This window comes from Hemicordylus capensis, chromosome 2, assembly GCF_027244095.1.
Source record: "Hemicordylus capensis ecotype Gifberg chromosome 2, rHemCap1.1.pri, whole genome shotgun sequence".
In the NCBI taxonomy this organism is placed as follows: Eukaryota; Metazoa; Chordata; class Lepidosauria; order Squamata; family Cordylidae; genus Hemicordylus; species Hemicordylus capensis.
Window position 1 is genome coordinate 399,282,502 of NC_069658.1, and position 19,381 is coordinate 399,301,882.

At 47.2% G+C, this 19,381-nt stretch overlaps 1 protein-coding gene across 3 annotated transcripts in view; it reads right to left on the reverse strand.

Annotated features, from left to right (window-relative positions):
* GCGR (glucagon receptor) overlaps positions 1-19,381 on the reverse strand; it is a 40,699-nt gene that overhangs the window by 15,341 nt on the left and 5,977 nt on the right. Inside the window, exon 2 of one of the 3 annotated variants that reach the window (XM_053297140.1) lies at positions 1,072-1,102. The exons of the other annotated variants lie outside the window; for them this stretch is intronic. Within the exon in view, the coding sequence (XP_053153115.1) occupies positions 1,072-1,076 (5 nt within the window). The 5' untranslated portion in view covers positions 1,077-1,102. The remainder of the gene's footprint in view (positions 1-1,071; positions 1,103-19,381) is intronic. 3 annotated transcript variants of the gene reach the window in all.

Below are 19,381 nucleotides of genomic sequence, written 5' to 3' on the forward strand. Positions count from 1 at the left end.
ATACCACCTAATATAGAAATCTCTAGGCGGTGTACAGAATCGAAACATAATAGAAAATAGAAAACATTTAAAACCCATTAAAAGATAAAGATAAAAACACATTAACATTTAAACATTTCGGTTTCAGTTAAAAGCCTGGCGGGTAATATGTGGGCAGCGGCAGCTGGTACAGAAGGTGTGTGCAATGGGAGCGCCCTGCTCCCCTACCCTTTGGGGAGGAGCCTTCTTTGCATGCAGAAGGCCCCAGGGCCAATCACTGACTTCTCCAAGGAGGGCTGGGAAAGGCCCTTCAGTATCAGTATGACTCAGTATAAGGTAGCCTCCTGTTTCCATGTACCATGATGGCGTTGAAATCCAACTCCTTAATAGAGATGGTTTCTGAATCTTCAGCCGGCACTGACCACATCTCCTCACGTTCTGTCCCTCATTCATGAAGGCTAGAGATTCGCTCTTCTTCTTCTTTTTTTAACAAGCAAAAGCTGCAGTAGGCGTCTATATCTTCACTACGATGGTCAGGCTTCAGCCTGGAGAACAAGCATACAACCATCCAGGTCCCTGATGCAGTAGGTGATGATGCAGCCCGAGCACCTGTCTGTCTGGTCCTGCATCCTGTTGGCTTCCCCCTTCCCTGCCTGCTCTGCAGCAAACCTAGAGTTCTGTTTGTTACAGCAGGTGGGAGAGTGGGGTGTAATGGCAGGACTGGGAAAGAGACGGTCAGCAGAAGCCAGGGCTGCTTCATCTCATCTTCATCTTAAGATAATCTCCAGCTTGTGACCTGGCAGCCACAATCTTCACATTTTATTTAAAATGTTGTCACTGCTGTGCAGTGTTCCCTCTATCTTTTTTTCCATTTGTGCACTGAATGAATTTTGTTCTGGGCAGCAGTATCAAGGCAGTGTGTGCGCACGTGCATTCAGAATGGGGCCTTCTTGATTCGACCCGAGTGGGATCTAAAATTAACTGAGCAGACATCAAAAAATTTCTGTGTGTGCACATAAGCACGCGCCTTAGAAGGAGCACTGTTACTGTGTTACTTACTATCTATAAGTAATACAATGTGTAGTGTCATACCTCATTATCTTTCAGCACTCCATCCGCACGCCTGTATGAAAAGAGATACAGGTGGGTTGTTCCTGATGCTGCAAGGAAATGTGCGATCTCCCTGTTGCAGCTAGGAAAGGATTGGGATCCCGTTGCTCTGAAAGAAGGGCTTAAATTGCCTCCTTTCCTTTCACCTTTTGAACTGCCCATCCACATCCATTCATTAACTGGATGTACACACACACACACACACACACACCGTGTGCAGGGTACATCACCCACTACTCCACAAGCACACTTGTGCTAAAAATAGCAGAGGTGTTTTAAAATGGTGGTTTGAGTGTGTGTGTGTGTGTGTGTGTGTGTGTGTGTGTGTGTGTGTGAGAGAGAGAGAGAGAGAGAGAGAGAGAGAGAGAGAGAGAGAGAGAGAGAGAGAGCGCACACATGGGGAGAGGGGAATGAGGAGTAATGAGGGCTAATAATAATGATGGCTGATGATGAGAGCTATAATAATAAAGCTAATGGTGGCTAATAATAAGGCCACTAACCTAATAATAATAATAATAATAATAATAATGCCTATATTCTGCGATGATATCTATAACAATTGACAATACAATTCTGACATCCCAGGTCCTTGGGAAGGACTCGATGTCTGGATAAAACAAACCAGTCAATAACACCTGTCTGACTGTGTAAACAAGAGATAATAAATAAATAATGTTGTCAACCTTATGTGATGTTGCAAGTGTGATTGAACCTTCCATCTTTTTTTTTAAAACAGTAAAACAGCTGTGGGCTGTTTTCCTGGCGCTGCATCCCTATTGTAACTGCAGCACCAGGAAGGGGAGCCTTAACCTCTTCCCTCAGTGTTGCAGTCCCAGTAAAATCTGCTCCCCAATCCCCGCCGCCAACACCTTCAAAGTTTCTGTTAGCCCTAGAAGGGAAGCATTTATCAAATACTTCTTTGAGAATTCAAAGCACTTCATACAAATGATCTCAGAACAATAATCCTTGTCACACACTGCAAGTTAGGTTAGTATTATTATTATTATTATTATTATCCTGAGGTGAAATTTGAATGAGGGACTTCCCAGTGCAAGGGCCTACCTACAAACCGCATGCAATGCTCTGTAATAAAAGGCTAAGTTTTAAAAATTTTATTACTAGTTTTTTAATGTTTTAAATTTTTTAAAATGTTTTACATGATTTTAATTGTTAACTGATTTGCTGATTTAAATGATTTTCATTGCAAACTGCTCATAGACAACTTTTGGATGGTATAGAAATATTTTAAATACATAAATACATTTTAAATAAATAAATAAATAAATAAAAGTGGCTTTCCTCAGAAAAAATAGCATTGAGAGGGGGCACTCTGGGGGGAGGATGCGGGAGGGGTGCTTGATGCTTCCCCCCACCTGCCTTTTCCTCACTCTAAAGTGGAGTGCAGCAGCTTTCCCCTGCCCCTGTCACCAGCATGGGGTTCCAAACATGTCTCTGCACAAGCATGGTTCAGTCTCTAGACTACAGCAGCTCTCACAACCATGCCCGGAATGAAGCTTGCTTTTTGTGCAGCAATAGTCCACCATACAGATAATGACTGAAGTGCTTTCCGAGAATCAAACTGGCCATGACTTGATAAAAACCTAGAACACGATTCCTTGTAAATAAAAATAAAAATAAAATTTTCAAAAGATCAAAATGCCTGGGGGGTGGGGGTGGTCTGAATAGGATCTGGTCAATATCATTGTGGGAGGGGAGTGAACACCTTCCCACTACACCATTTTTGCAACTGAAAGTGTCCGCCAGCTGCTGTTGGCTACATGGATACCTGCATGCTTTGCCCCACTGGGCAAATAGCTGCCGAGCAAAGCATCATTTCAGTTTAGAAAACAGTGCAGAGAAAGATTTAAATCCCCTTCCCCGGCACCATGTTTCCAGTCGATTCGAGTGCCCCATCAGATCTTGAAAAACAAACATAGGAGACATCATGGATTTTTCTATGTAATCTCTAGGTTGGTCCTAGGACTTGCATTATCTTTTTGGCAGAGTAGAGGAGAAAAGAGAAGGGGAGTGGTCAGTAATGGTCATGTGGTGGGCAGGGGATGAAGAGAAACATGTCATCACCCACCACATCAAGAATGCCACCTCCAAATCAGGGTCAGGCACATGCCAGGTTGCACCTGAAAGCTTTGCACTGCTATTACAATGGAAACACAAAAAAATCTCACAAGAAAACCAAATTACATGGTATTTTGGCTTTGCTTGTTTTTTTAGAAAGCTAAATAACATGGGGGAGTCTATCAGGATCAGGACTGTGGCATGTAGGGAGGGGGTTATTTAACCCCTTCCCATCATACAACAGTCCAAACAAAAGTAATGCCCCCAAAGCTGCTTTTCACACTTTAGAAAAGAAGTTATTTCCTGGGACTAATAGCAACTTCCAGGATGAGATTTTCATTGAGACCGTGGCATGATGAGAAGGATTAAACAGGATCATTAGTAGAGGCTGCAAGGGTCATTCCTGTTGGCAATAAACTGTGGGGTGTGCACGCTTTCATGCAAGTTTTGAATGCAATCATACTTCCCAAATGCATGCTGCTACAAGTCTTCATGCAACTTCTTAGCACAATCTTACTCTCAGACACCAATCAAGGACCTCATGTGATTTTTGCAGTTCCACTTGCTGGCCAGATCTTGCATTCCAAGAAGAACCCAACCCAAGGGTCCCTTCAGTCACCGCAAAAGTAATAATGAAAAAGGGTGAGTTCTTCTTGGAAAGCAGGTGGTGCTGTGGAAATCGTGAAAGCTTCCTGCTTGGCATGTGCACATGGTTAAGATCACACTAGGAAGTAGTGCAGCAGCTTGCAGCACAGTGTGTCTAGGGAGTAAGATCATGCTTGGAACTTACACAAAAGCGTTGCATGTCCCACAGTTTATTGCCACTGGAAATACCTTTTGTGGCACATGTCCTTTTCCTCCTCTCTCTAAGGGACCGTTTCAATCTCTAACCATGTCAGAGGGACAGTTACCAGGCCCTGGTTCTAACGGCTGCTCCCAGGACTTTTCCCCCTCCTGCCACCCTGCAGTTACTTTTAGCCCTGAGAAAATCAAGCTTCCTCTGAGCAGCCCCTAATTGCTACTGCTGATTGGGAGCTGGGAAGCTCATTAATCGTGGTGGATGGAAGCCAGCGGTGCCAGATGCTGAATTCACTGCTGGGCTGATTCCCCCCCCCCCGTATTTAGATAGCTTAGGACAGACAGATGTGAATGTTAGGATGAACCTTGCCCTGACAATAGTGCCCAGGGACAGCTCTTGCAGTCGAAGACTACATTGTTGCAGGTCCCTTGCCTGGTGATCCCCACTGACAAACTACCGGTGCCCAGTGACTCTCCCTGATGCAGCAGCCAGAAGAACGATAAAAAGAGAGTTGCTCTTTTCTGGTGTTGAGGCAGCTCCTTCCCTAGCACGGGGATCAGCCCTGGGGTGCCTCTGCATGCCTCCAGACTCCGCCCAGGCTCCTGGCCTCAAAGTCGAGGCTTCCGGACAGGGAGATTTCAGCAGAGCTGAATGTTCCTGCTACAGCCTCTTGCCCTCACATCTCCCCAAATCTCCTAACTAGTTGACAATAGTTGACAGAGATTTGGGGGACTCCTTCCAGCTCTCCACCAGCCCCTCCAAGTGAAAGGCTGGCACTTCCCAAGCAGCCTCTGCATTTAGAAACTCACTGATGCACCGCCCAGAGAAGAAGCACCCCGCCATCCCTGCCAGCAGCCGAGTGCCTGGCTCAGTCACAGACTCACAGCCCTTGGGAGCTCTGTGTGCTTCCAGTGGCTGAGTGCAAACCTCTGCCCTAAATCACTCCTCCTCCCTACAAAGAGCTGCAGCCTGCCCCGATGTCTCCTCCCTGCCATCCCTTAGCCCAGCTGGACAAATCACTCTCCTGGCTTTCCCCAGAATGATGCCCCCCCCCCCGCTGCTCAGAGGGGCCTCTTCCTGCTCCAGCCCAGCTCTGTCGGACAGGGGTTTCCTGGCCTTCAGCCAACTTCTCAGCCTCAGTCATCTCCTCAAGCTCCTGTGATGCTGCTGCAGGACTGCCCAGGCCTCTCTCCACTGATCCAGGCAAGCAGGCTCTCCTGGCCTGCCCTGGTCGGAAAGAGCAAGGCAACCCAGTTCTGACTCTGAAACATGTTCTCTCTGCCAGAGTGGCCTCCCGTCTCTGTGCTTGGTTTACATACTCTAATTTAGACTGTGCAGGCTAATGACCTTGGACCCAGGAGACCCCGGCAGGCAAGTGCCTGACAGAAGTCCCATCATGGGGAATTTTTCCTGGAAACAGACCAGGCCACACTATACAGAGACAGTCTCCCTTCTCCGCCACAGCCTCGGCTGCTACTGGGCACTTGCATCCTAAGCATGGAGGCAAAATGGGCCAGAAAGTTCTAGTCAAGGGAGAAGAGAAACCTGGTTTTCTAGAAATCATGGCCATGTCAGCTTCTCTTTTGGAAAGTTGAAATGCTTGGTCCTGTGGCGTGTGGATGAGCCATTTCGACATCAGTTTTGAGCATATTCTCTAACATGGAGAGCCATTGTGGTAAGCCGTATGTGACAGTGCCCTGGAGCCTGGCACTGAAGTTGCAGGCTGAGCTGGACCTAACCTTCACCCCAAACTAGGCTAGTTCACAGCAGGAGTTTCCTGCTTCACCAGGACGATGAGAGGGCCTTTTGCAAATTTCAAGTAGCTGTGTCCTTCTACAAAACATGGAATCGGGCATGAAGTACAGTTTCTCTTCCTCTGTCTGTTTCCCCCCATATGGCTTAAGCTTTGTGGTTCTGTTTGCCCCTGAGCATTGTCACCTCTCGGGTATCTCCTGTCAACAGAAATATGCATGAAGGCTTGAAGCAGGGAGCTGCATGATATGTTCTAATTCTTTATGGCCTTTGCAGGACCAAAGGTGGCACCGGGGGTGGGGTGGGGTGGGGGGAAAGGGTGTCACAGAAGGGACAAGGTGTATTCTGTGGAGGGCAAGATTTGCCAAAAAGATGAATTACAATCTCTCTGTGTGTACATGCGCTCTGAATGTATGGCAAGAGCCTTTCCTTCAAATAACCATCAGGGTCCGGCAATAGGGGATGGAGGGTAGGCTCCTTGTCTGAAGGGGCACTTCCCCCCACAATACCACCTATGTGCACAGCAATGGGGGCACAGGAGCTCTGGCCTGAGGACCATGACTCACATAAATGGGGGTAGGGAATAGGGATCCTGCAACAGTACTGTGCCTTCTTACAGCTATGGATGATTATGCTTTGCATTTTTTTAGAAGTCTGAATTGTGCACAGCAGGAATTATGCAAGTCACACAAATATGTATAATGACCCATGCACCTCTCTTTTCTGAATGCAGTAAGTGGATTTCTGCAGATTTGTCAATACTTTTTCAGGGACAGGAAGACTGGAGTCAAAGAGCAAGGGGAAGGATGGCTGAGGCTGTGTAAAGGGATTTTAAGTCATGGGGAGAAATAAAGCAATGCAGAAGTTTATGCCAAAGTAGCTGTCACCCTTTGGTTTCTGAGCCCTCAGAAAACACGGCTGTATCCACACATCTTTAAATGTAGATTTAGGAAACTCGGGCTAAAATTCTTCCCTACTCAGAGCTTCCCTTCAGATATCACATTTGTACACATCCACACAAAACATTCTGCCCATGCAAGCAAAAAACAATTTTTTGTGGCCAGGTGTATTATGGAAGTACACACATCAAGAAGGTGAGACTAGCCATGACTCCTGCTGTGTCTACATGCAATGTGTCCCTTTGCTAAAGCTCAGTTGGTGGTTCTGGGAAGGAGAAGGTCATGGTATCTCAGCTTAAGCTACCTCACAGGGTTCTTGTGAGAATAAAACAACATGCATTTTAAACTTGCTTCTGGGATAAGGTGAAGGAGAAATCTAAACAAAAATAACTCGTCATCCATTAGGGATAGATATTATAGCTGCTTTCCTCATAAACATGAAGTAGCCTTAACTTGGTTTAACTAAGACTTCGTTCAGAAACAACTCAATTTTAATCCTTCACCTTTCCCGCCCTTTTCTTTCTGACTCCACCCCCCAGGCTCTCTACATGATCCCCACCAGGACAAACTTCTAAAATCATAAAACATAAAACTACTAGATAGAATGCAACAGACTAGGAACCTTTTTCCTCAAAAAGGGAAGGCTAAGCTTCTCAGGAAACTGCACTTTTCCAGATGAGCTCTTCCTTCATGTTTTAATGAACCAACCATATTTATTCACAACCAATATGCCAGTTCAAGTGTTCAGCACCTTGTATTGTTTAATTATCAAAATGTAACCACCTGTGAAAGGGTATGCAACAACACTGATGAGAGAAGCTTTCTCCCAGGCTTATTTGTGTGTTGCTCCTGCCTCACTCATGTTTTGGGGGCACAACCCCACCCCCAGCCTCATTGTGCTGGAGCAGCAGTGGGGACCGGCATCCAGCAAATTAGTCAATTATCCACTCTGAGTTTATTTTATTATCCACTCTGAGTTTATTCCCCCACCCCCCCTTGTATCTTAAATTCCCTCAGGTAATTATTTCTGAACTTAAACTTTGGAAATGAGCACTTTGGGCTTTCAGCAACTGCTGCTGCTACTATGGTAAAGCTGCAGAAGAGCAGTGCCATCTTTGAAGTTTGGGAGAATTTGCAGTGCCAACAACAGAATATTTAAAAGAAAACACAATATGATCCTTGAGTTTACCATTTGTTGCTGCCAGTACACAAGAGACCCTGCACCAATTCTTCTGCTTCCAGAGTGGAGATGCTGTGGGTAGGGTTATACGAATTGCTGCACCGCACCAACTGCTATTACCAGAAGCTCAGGGACAGCATTGTGTGAAGGAGGAATTGGCAGAGGGAAGTCTGCTTGTGCAACTTTTAGCCATTCTGCACGGCCTTTCCAAAATAAATAAAAGGCTCCAGGAATTCTGGGGACTGCAGTAACTCCTTGCTATAGACTTTTTGTTGTTGTTTTCCTACTCTTTCTATGTTCCAGTCATTACACAGTTCTAATTGTGTTATGTTAATTAACCTGACAGTGTTTTGAGCTTTGCAAGCTGCTCTGATGTGATCTAGCAGTCTGTTTTGTGAGAAGTTTTACCTTGTATATCTTAATTGCCAATAACAAGGCACAGGATCCATCAATGTTCTGTAACACTCAATTAAATTGATACGAGCTAAGACGTGGTAGGGAGATAGGCCTTGTGATGATAGTCTGTCGAGTAAAGAAGCAGAGACTGCAAAAATGGGAAATCATCCATTGCCAAATTAAAGAAACCAGAGAAATGGCAATAACCACAACATAGTTAATGCTGCTTTAAAACAGGTACAGATACAGCCAAGAGAAGAAGAGAGTGGGGCAGGAAGATATTTGTATTAAGAGGCAAACATAGAATTTGTGGAAATGAATACTCTAGTCTAGGAATATCCTCAGCTATTGAAATATATGCAGCCACTGAGTATGTTTGCATTGCAAATCTATAGAATTGTAGAGGGAAGATGAAGAGGGCTACAGATAGAAATCAGACCACAAGCTTTATGCCAACTGGTATGTCTATCTTCTTCCTTTCCTCTTGGGCCCAATTGAACCTGCACCCCCATGCATCTACTATTCCTCCAGCACTGCATGTGATATGTCTCCCTTGACCCTCCTAGCTTGATATGTTCAGCCCCCAGCTAGCTTGCAGAGCCATCTGGAGGCAACTTTGACCTACATGCCTGGCTGCTATCTGAGGGAGAGCTCTGGGTTCCATAGCTCAGAAAGAAGGAAGAAACAGAGCAGGTGTCTGGGAGGAAGTTATAGGGGGAGATGAGTGGTGAGTATGAGGATATACTTGGACGTAAGACCTATTAACTTCCGTTAACTTGGTTCTGAGCTTAGGATGGAGCTCCAAATTACCAATAGTACAGTGCTATAAATTTTACAGTGGCAATTTAAATGTAAGCCAGTGGTAATATAAGTACAATCTGAGATAACAACTTATTTTGGAGGGGTTTTTTTGGGGGGGGGAATCAAGTTAATCCAAAGCTTGAGGAAAGAGCTTGCTGATGATACTTTTCATTTCCCTGTACTATGGATGTTTAGCTGTGTGGAGGTAGATGGAATTCACAATTTCTTGGGAGTATGGTGTCCCCAAGAAGTGGCTTGAGACAGAGCATGATGGGGTGCACTCAGTTACCCTGGGATTTACTGCATGAGTAAATCAACCAGAAATGCAAGTGCTCATTCAGGATAAGGACCTTGAATTTTGCAATCACTATGACACATTAGCCTGTATCAAACAGATTAATACTATAGAGCAGAGATCTAGAAGGCATCACGGCAGGGGCCGGTGTGCATAGAGTTACACCTTGACAGCATAACCAAGTGAACTCAGCTGCAGGCCACTAGGGCAGACTAAACCCCCTCAAGACCAGCAGCCAATCTGCACTGGGGGAAAATTACTTTTTAAACCTAAATATGATGTGTTAGACTGTACCTGTGAATACAGAACCTGCCTGTTAATCCCCCCAAGATAAAATTTCCCTGCCTTTTTACGCAAGCCTACCCCACCTGACATCCTATTACTATCATCTCTGGAGGACTACCAGAATTTTCACACGAAGAAAATCTTTCTGGATTGCCTGTTTTTGGTGTGTGTGTGTGTGTGTATGTGTTTTAAAGAAAACTAGCTGACCCCACACAGAGCATCTGTACAGTTGTGCGTTGAGCCTGTGGCATCCTCCTGCAGTGCTCTCTCTCTCTCTCCCCTTCGCAGCTCTCTCGCTCGCTCCCCCCCCCGCAGCTCGCTCTCTCCCCCTCCTCAGCTCTCCCCATTGGGCAGGCCAGGGCCAGGCCATCCCGCCGCTGCCTCCCACCTCCTCCTCCTGGCTGCTAGGGCTTTGCCTGCCATCCACCCACCTCTTCGGGCAGGAGGGGCTTCGCCTGCCGGCCCTCCACCTCTGCATCCTGACTGCCACCATTATTTCTCTCCGCTTCAATGTTGGAACTCTTGCACTCGCTAGAGCATCTGCACGTTAGTACTTGATAGCTCCCCTCACCTCAGAGATCTCCCCACCCTCACCTGAGCTGCACTCCTGCTCCTCCTCCATCCCTTTACTCCATCCCCTCACCCTTCTTGGTCGTGGCTGCAGCATTGCTGCCGCCTATTGACCAAGCTGCAGACCCCTATCCCCAGAGACCTCCCCAACCTCACCTGAGCCCCACTCCTGCTCCTCCCTCCAGGAGCAGCAGCAGTGGTTGACCGGGCCCTTCCTTGCTGCTGTCGCCACCATGGCCACTCATTCCTTTCAGGCTGCTGACAGGCTCAGGCCCGTCCCTTGCCCTTCCTGCTGTCTCTCTTCTCCCTCCCTTCTTTCTCTCTCTTTCTCTCTCCTCCACTCGTTCTTCCCCACTCTTTCTTCCCCCTCCCTTCATGTTTTTTTTTTCTCTCTCTCCCTCCCTGAGTTAACAGATTTTGTTCATCTTGTTTCCTCATCTAATTCACACAACGGCATCCTCCTTCTCCTGAAGGGGCTCTTTCCTCCCTCACAACCCATCTTTTTGCAGACCCCTGCCTGCTATCCTTTTATATATATACTAGTGGGCCCGGACACAGAGCATCTGTGCCTCTAGTTGGGCCCAGCTCACCTTCGCCACCGTCGTCCTGGGTCAGGCCCCCATCCCCGCCCTCGCAGCCGGGCCCCCCGCTGCCGCCTCACTGGGCCCGCCGCCTTGCTAGGCCCCGCTGCCTCGCTGGGCCCCACCGCCTCGCCCCGCCGCCTTGCTGGGCCCGCCACTCGCTGGGCCCCGCCACCGCGGCCTGGCCCGCCGCCTTGCCTCCGCAGCTGCCCAGCCAGCTAATTCTCCTGGGTGTGCGCCAGGACCAATCAGGCGCCCCCGCAGCCCAGCCAATCAGCTGGGCTGCCGGGATGCATTTTTCCTGGGCACACCCAGGAGAATCATATATATAGATTCCTCTCCTCTACAATCAAGAACATCTTCTGAGCAGTAACAGTTACATTCCAACTGACCTTAACCATCACAGGCTCCTCCTCCTTATCTGCATGGGAATCCCCACTGCCCAATCACCACAGTGCCACAGGCTCCTTCTCCCTATCTGCATATGGAATCCCCACTGCCCAATCACCATGGTGCTTCTGTTCTCACAGGCTCCTTCTCCCTATCTGCATATGGAATCCCCACTGCCCAATCAGGTGCTTCTGCTTGCAAACTCTGATAGCCAATCACCTCCTTTCTACCACGTCCCCACGCATGGCCCGTCTTGGAGAATTAATAATATAGATAGATACTATATATCAAGTTTTCATAAGGGGTACTCTGACATTCAGTTTGGTTTTGGTGCTTCTGAAGTTGATGAAGACGCCCTGAAGACACCACCAACCTTGCAGGACAAGCCACCACTGGGTCCCTGACCCCCTGCCAAGTCTCTCTGACCTCTTCATTTGTCACTTTTCTGCTATGTCCTCTGCAAACTATGAAGAACTCCCTCTTTCCTTTCCCCATGGACGCAGTGCTCATCAGTTGCTAATACAGGAACAGCTTGGAGAGCCTGATGGGACTGGTTGCCATGGCAATTGTGGGGTATCATACTTCATACAGTGAGGCCCTGCTTCAGGACAGGGATTCAGAGGCCTTACTGTATGTTGTATCAACCAAATAAATCTGGAGGGTCAAAGGCCAACAGCCACACTCAGAAATGAAAAGGATTTAAAGTGCAAGCAGCAGGGGGGCAATGTTTTACTTTCTTCATGAATGGTAGAGAGTAGTTGAAGGAAGTAATAGGATGCTAGTGGCCTCACAGAGCTACCTAATGACGCAGCAGGAAATAACTTGCCTAGCAATATGAGGTTGTCAGTTCGAATCCCCACTGGTACCTATATTGGGCAGCAGCGATATAGGAAGATGCTGAAAGGCATCATCTCATACTGAGCGGGAGATGTCAATGGCAAACCCCTCCTGTATTCTACCAAAGACAACCACAGAGCTCTGTGGGTGCCAGGAGTCAACACTGACTCGATGGCACATTTTACCTTAATGGCCTCACAGCAGGGCTGCTCCCTGTACCAGTGACCCCCACCATCACTGAGGCTGTACCTGTTCTGTGCAACCTGTTAGGTGCTGTGGCAAATAGGTATTGTATACCATTTTACATTCCATTTCAGCAGCTCCAAGAAGTCTCTTCACTCCCGTTCCTGGCTGGCACCATTCACTATTCAGAAAACAGGGCCCAGAAATGGATTCCTGCGTAATGGAAACATAGAGCTGGAATTCCTCTGCAACTTGGCAGCTATGGTACTGACATTGATTCAGAGCAGGAAATAAGCAGACGGAGAACTGCCCTTTCCTATAGAGTAGACTACTTGGCCTGGAGCATGTGCTTGCATGTTTGGTTTTGGGGGCCTGAGTTCACTAGCCCTGTAGTTTATGGTTTTCACCTTGGCTGCCGGGTTGGGCCATCTCACACCTCTTACACTTTGTGACAATTCAGTTAACAAAGCCAGCCTAACCTAGCTCTCCTGGGGCATTACAGTGGGAATCTATGTAACAATCGCATACTTTGTCTTACTTCATCCCTACATAGCAGGTCCTGAGCTGTTGCATGAGTAGAACTGGCAAGATCATCAGCTCACGGCACAGGGCTCACCAGCCAGGAGAGGCCAACTGTAGAGACTCCCCTCTGGAAATATAGAATAGAGAGGGGTCTCTGCTCTCTCTTCTGGTGGTCTCTAATCAGTTGATGGGCAAAGGTGTCTCACCTTTCCATGGGAACCTACCCCAAGAAAAGGAAGAATTGGGCCAGGGAACCTGAGGTACAGCCTTGGGAAATATTTTGGAGGGAATCTGGGATGTCCTGAGAGGGAAGGGCTGTTGCCCAAGTCCTGCTTATGGGTTTCCCAGAGGCATCTAGTTAGTCACTGTGGGAAATTGCTCACTGGACCTGAGGGACTGTTGGTCTGATCCAGCAAGGTTCGTTTTATGTCCTTCTATTCTGAATGCCATGCTGCTTCTCTTGAGGCTTGTTCTACATGTTTAAGAGTTCTAGCTTTAACAATGCCTTCCACCAATTAATTTGGGTTATTTATTTATTTAGCACATTTATATACTGCTAAAAAAACCCAAACCCCCCCCCCCACATATTTCAAGGTGGTCTACACAAGGTTAAAATACAATACAAAAGTTAAAACAATTCAACATTTAACAAAAAGTCAGTTCTAAACAGGGTCTTTAAACTTAAAGAGTTCTTTAAAAGCTACCAGAGATGGCGAGGCTCTTTAGTCCGACAGGAAGTGTGTTCCAAAGAGAGATGTTGGACTGAAAGATATGCTGCTTCCTCTCCCTCATCCTCACCCCCACAATCCAAAGGATCCTTTTTTGAAAACTGGCAATACATTGAGGACTAATTCTGAGGCAAGAGGTTGCTTTTAGGTATAATTATCTTAAAAGGTGAAAAATACCACCTTTGAGTTCTTTTCAGAACTTGAGTTATTGCCATCTCGTCCTGGTGACTTGTAATCTTCAAATTTGTTAAATTAAATTAAATTAATCTTGTCATCCTTTGTTACCTCTGTGTGACATAGTTATTCAGGTACACTGCTGGACAATAATGGTTCATGTGTGGGTACCCCTACATGTTAGATACTATAATGCCAGGAACGCACCTGGCAGATGTCTGTTGTTTCCTGACCTGTATTCACAGCACTATCGCTCTGGCTCCACAGAATATAATTATGCCCTGTTTTATAGCCTGTGTGCATATCAAGAGTACACATGTTTAATTTGAAGTAAGTCCCTCTGTGCTAATGACGCTTCTGCACAGGTTAAGTGTACATAGGATTGTAGTTAGTCTTTTACTTCAATACATCCCAGTTCTTTGGGGGGGAAGACCATTGTTACAGAGAAATTGTCATTTTTCATTTGACTGCCCTATGCTGTAAACATGTGCTTCAGGCTCTTACAGTGGGACGACCACCTGAGTGGTTCTTGAATAAGAGAGGGGGGTTTTCTCCAGTCCTTTTACTTGAAAAAAGGAGAGAGAAATGAAATGGATCTTCTTTAAAATTTTGTAGTTGTGCCTGAGGAAAGAAAAGCTCTTGAGCTTGGTCAAAAATTGATGTACTGCAGCAAGCAACACCCATGCTGGGGATGGCACAGTCTCTCTCTCAGACCCTTCTCCCAACAAACAAGTATCAGAGCTGCTCCGAGTCTCTGTCTCTGTCTCTGTCTCTCTCTCTCTCACACACACACACACACACTCTCCCCCCCACCCCACCCCCGCTCGACCTTGATTGCTCAAGAGAGAGGCTGCCTGTGGGGGAGGAGGAGGCTGCTCTCTTGTTAAGACACAAAGGGATTAGCCCCTAGTGCGTTAATGGCACACACTCCATGGCTCACTTGGCACGAACCTTGAAGCTACAATCCAACACAGCAGGGGCTTCAGTGCTTGGCAAGGGGGGATGTCTAAGGCAGGAACTCTGATGTGATGCCAACGGGAGGCTTCCTCTTCCAATAACACCCCTTTCCAATAACACCCCGTTTCCTACTTGGGATCAGATGGCTTCAGCCAGTCTTAGGGGAGTCTCATTAGATTCATCACCTACACATGTACTTCTGCCAGTGTCCTATAACTACCACATCAGCCCTTCCTCGTGCCCTGCCCTCACAGTTCTGCTCCTGCTTTTTTATTCCATTCTTCATGACTAACCTAGTTGTTGGTCTCTGCTGTATAAGAAGAACAGGCTAAATCATAATTATGACACAGTATCATTAGCTGGGAAAGATACTTCTGATGTCACAAACAGTGGAGTAATCTAATTTGCACAGCACTTTTCTTGAATTTGATGGTGAAATTGCTGTAGATGCTGATTTTTCAACATTACCCAGATATGAGGATGCAAGTGTGATTTTTTAAAAATGAATTGGGCCAAAGGATGGAAACCCCAGGCAAATTTATAAGAATGTTCACTAAAACGTAAGAGGCATTTACAAAGCTCAAAATAGCTATTTTGAACTGGCTGAGTTCTTATTGATCCCCCTCCCCTCTCTCCCAGTGCATTCCAATTGTATATCCAGAATTTCTATGATGGTGTAAGGTAATGAGAAAGAGCATGAAGGAGCTGCTTCAGATCCATTGATCAGACAGCACCTCTTGTTGAAAAATGTTGGTGAGAAACTATGTGGTTCTCACAGATGGGGGGGGGGGGCGGGTGGCAGACTGGTATCATGCTGCTGGGAGCAGGAAAATATAGGGACAAAAGGAGTCAGGCTAGGCAACAAATGCAGGCAAGTAACACTATCTATTTGGATGTGTGGTACAAGTCCCTGCCGAGGAATCTGTCTTTTTATTAGTGGCATGTGCTGACGGTTCACTCGTAATTACATTAGATAGATATGTACTGAAAAATAACATTACAGCCGTGGGCTAAAGGTTTCCAGTGAGCAGTCTACAGCCCTACAAGCTTAATTTATCACACATATACATATGGGCTGTGGTCCTCAAGTGGATAAATCAAGTTAACCAGGAGATAAAGATGATAAAGTATAGGAAGTCAGTGTCTTGGAATGTTCCCTACTTATGGCAACTTCTAAAGTTGAGGGAAGCCGACCTCAGGGTATGGTGGGCTCTGAGGAGAAGGTTGTACTTAAATGACCGGGTGCACACAATTGTTTGAATCTAGATTTAAAGCCAGTAACTGACATTAGTGTGGTTGTGTGAACCCATGCCAAGGCAGGAATCTCACATTTATCTTGAGGCACAAACCAACATCAGTAATCTTGGCATAGGTTGACACAACCACACTAATGTTGGTTACTGACTTAAAGCCTAGATTTGAACAATTATATGAACCAGGCCAGTGTGCTTATTTGAAAGTTAAAGGGACTAGACAAATAGCTTATGCCATGACCCATCCCAGTGTATTGAAACAGCTTCTTCTTGATCATTTGTTTGAGACAGGAAAGGTGAAACAATGGAACTTCAGACATGTCAAAGAAGTGCTCCCCTGAATACCAGTTGTGGGGGAGTAGCAGCAGGACAGAGGGCATGCCCACAACTCCTGCTTGTAGGCTCCCAGCGGCATCTGGTGGGCCACTGTGTGAAACAGGATGATAGACTTGAGGGGCCTTGGTCCTGATCCAGCAGGGCTATTCTTATGTTCTGTGTTCTAAGTGGAGGAGGAGATGGTAATGGTAGAGGACATGACAAGGGTGTAGATAGCTTGTCATCCAAATGAGATGGGGAAGACTTAGGAAAATCCAAGCTGTGGACTTTACATGTTAACTGTGGGGGAAATGCTTTGTAGCCTTTCCAGGTGAATGACCGCTGGTTTGTCCCAGGTTTGGTCTCCAGACCCACACTGAAGCAAATCAGCTTGACTACCATATGGCACAGAAGCCCTTGCCCTCATCCCACACTGTGGGAAGGGAACCGTGCCTAGATGACACAGAAGGGAAGGCAAAATGTTGCAACCACATGTTTTCTTTCCTGAGATGCCAGAGTCAAGACTTTTCTAGTCTCGCAGCTGCTACAAGGAGTACTGAATACATTGCCCAGAGCCTGCCTATGTTCAGACTGGAACTCTGGGTTGTTCAAATTCCATCAGCTCAGGATCCAGAGCTAGTGTAGCCCTCCAAAGGGCCAGCTGTGCTTTTGCACAGACAGCCTGTTGTCTGGAGAGCACAAAGAGAGCAGCCAGCCCAACTGATAGGGAGTCTGTTAGGAAGGCCACTGAGCAAGGGCTTTGGCCAGCTAACTCCTAGCCAGGTACCCTGTGGTGAGCCTTTGCCCCAGCTGCCTGAATGGCAGAAGAATGCCTCAGAAGAGCAGAGCGGGGCTGTGTGGTTCTCATACTAGCAGCTGCCTCAGCTCATCATGGGTCGCATTGTTTCAGGCTGTGTATTCATCTCAGTCCCAATTTGTCCTTGTTTTGTTAACGCTACACAGAATCAGTAACTTACAGGCACAGCGGGATACTTTGCTGCAACTTTGCCAGAGAAAAGACTAGTGGAAGAAGGAGGGCCTGCTGCCACCACACATCTGGGGCAGTGCTTCTGAACTCTGTGGCCTCATGCAGAAGCCAAAGAGTCAGAGTCAAAGAGTCAGTCTGGCTGCGTCTGAATCCTTGCCAAGCAAATACACAAGCTGTGATCCTGCAAGGCACCAAAAAGCAATCCGCCCTGGGACAAGATCCTGCATTGGACAGGTCCAGATGCAGTGTTTAGTCTGGGATGGTCACACCTTGTTCACTCATTATTTATAGGGGGCTCACATGATAGCATCCAGTGTTCACCCATTCTTCCCTTCTGTTAAATCGTCACATTAACTAACAGAAAATCCAACTTCTTTGAGAACAGCAGTACGGTAGAGCAAAGCCCATACATGCAGACTGTTGTTAGTGCTATTATTCAATCTTTTTGTAGAGCTGCATGCCAAGATACAACAGACCACAACAGAAACATGAAAGATAAGGGGGGAGGGTCAATCTACTGCAGGGCTGCATGACTTCGGCCCTCCGGATGTTCTTGGACGACATCATTTCCAGCCACAGTGGTTATTAGAGATTATGAGAGTTGTAGGCCAACAACCACAGGAGGGCCAAAGCTTAGGAACATAGGAACATAGGCAGCTGCCATATACTGAGTCAGACCATAGGTCTATCTAGCTCAGTATTGTCTTCACAGACTGGCAGTGGTTTCTCCAAGGTTGCAGACAGGAATCTCTCTCAGTCCTATCCTGGAGAAGCCAGGGCGGGAACCTGGAACCTTCTGCTCTTCCCAGAGCAGCTCCATCCTCTGTGGGGAATATCTTCCTGTGCTCACACTTCTGGTCTCCCATTCATATGCAACCAGGGTGGATCCTGCTTAGCTAAGGGGACAAGTCATGCTTGCTACCACAAGACCAGCTCTCTTCCTATGCAGCCCTGGTCCACTATGCAGCTATGCAGCACCAAAGCTATGCAGCCCTGGTCTACTGTGTCTCCAAAACATGCAACATCTACTGCAGTGTGGAAGGAATGTTGCAATCCTGCATGTGACTGCAAATGGAAAAGCAACTATTGGCCAACACTACAAGGATCCTGTCTGGAAGTGCTCGTTATCTGGAAGTGCTTGCTGTCATGTCCTCTGCTTGAGGACTGATGGGTCGCAACAATATGGGGTAGATAATAGGCAAAATAGCAGCCATTATTGTTGTGAGGGACAGGCAGCTTCCCAGACTGCAAGGTTTCATAGGGAATAAGACCTGTTCAAACAGAACCCTTTGCAATCATTCTGTTGACATAGCCCAGCTTGGAACTGAGGCACAAAGGGCACTATGGAGAGGCTGAGACTGAACCCAAAGAACCCTGCTTGGAGCCTTCTCATCACTGTGAGAATCCCTAGGGAACCAAATAACTGCAAGGAAATAATGGTTCAGCACTCCCCATGGCCCTGCTGTGGAGCCCTGGGCAGCATTCAGCGGGACCTAGCTGTTTAAATGCACAGAGGGCACTAATGCCAAACAGCATGTGTATAGGTGAGGTGTTTCCTCTGCACAAACCCTGGGCATACAGGCCTCAGAAGGATGGGGAGGGGGTTCTAAGCACTCTGTTATTCTTCCATCTGCCAGGGAGAGGGAATGCCTTGTTCCTCCCCAAAGAGACAGATACACACACATTCACATACAGCACCAGACAGAAAAGAGGAAACCAGTTTTACCACAATAAACATTGGCCTCATCACTGGCTTCAAGCCCATTATATACGTTCTCAGGGTCAGCTGCCACCCCTCTTAGCCACTCCCCTGCCTTCCATTCCTAGCCTCCTGTATTCTGCCTGTTAGCCCTTAAAGGGGCTGCCTTGCAGGACTCCCATTCCCATTCCCATTCCCATTCCCTGCACCATCCCCCAGGGTCTCTGCAGAGCAGAGGGACCTGCTAGCTCCTGGCTACTGCCAGGCAACAACTTGTCGGGCCATACTGGCCCAGTCAAGGGCGGCCATCCTCCCAGCTTCCTCGCTCTGCCCTGCTTCCCAGCACTGTTGCCCTCAGCTTCATGTACGGCTGGGCAATCCCCGGCTGTTGATCTGCTTGCCGCCTGGACAGGTGAATGCCTTGCCCTGCTGGGCGTTGGGGAAGTGTGTCCTGACAATAGGTAAGCCCAAAGGGATGTACACAAGCATACTTAGCCCCCTGCTCCGTGTATGAGCCAGTATGGCGTAGTGGTTAGAGTTTTGGACTAGGACTGGGAAGCTCACAGGGTGACTCTGGGTCAGTCACGTCTCTCTCAGCCTAACCTACCTCAC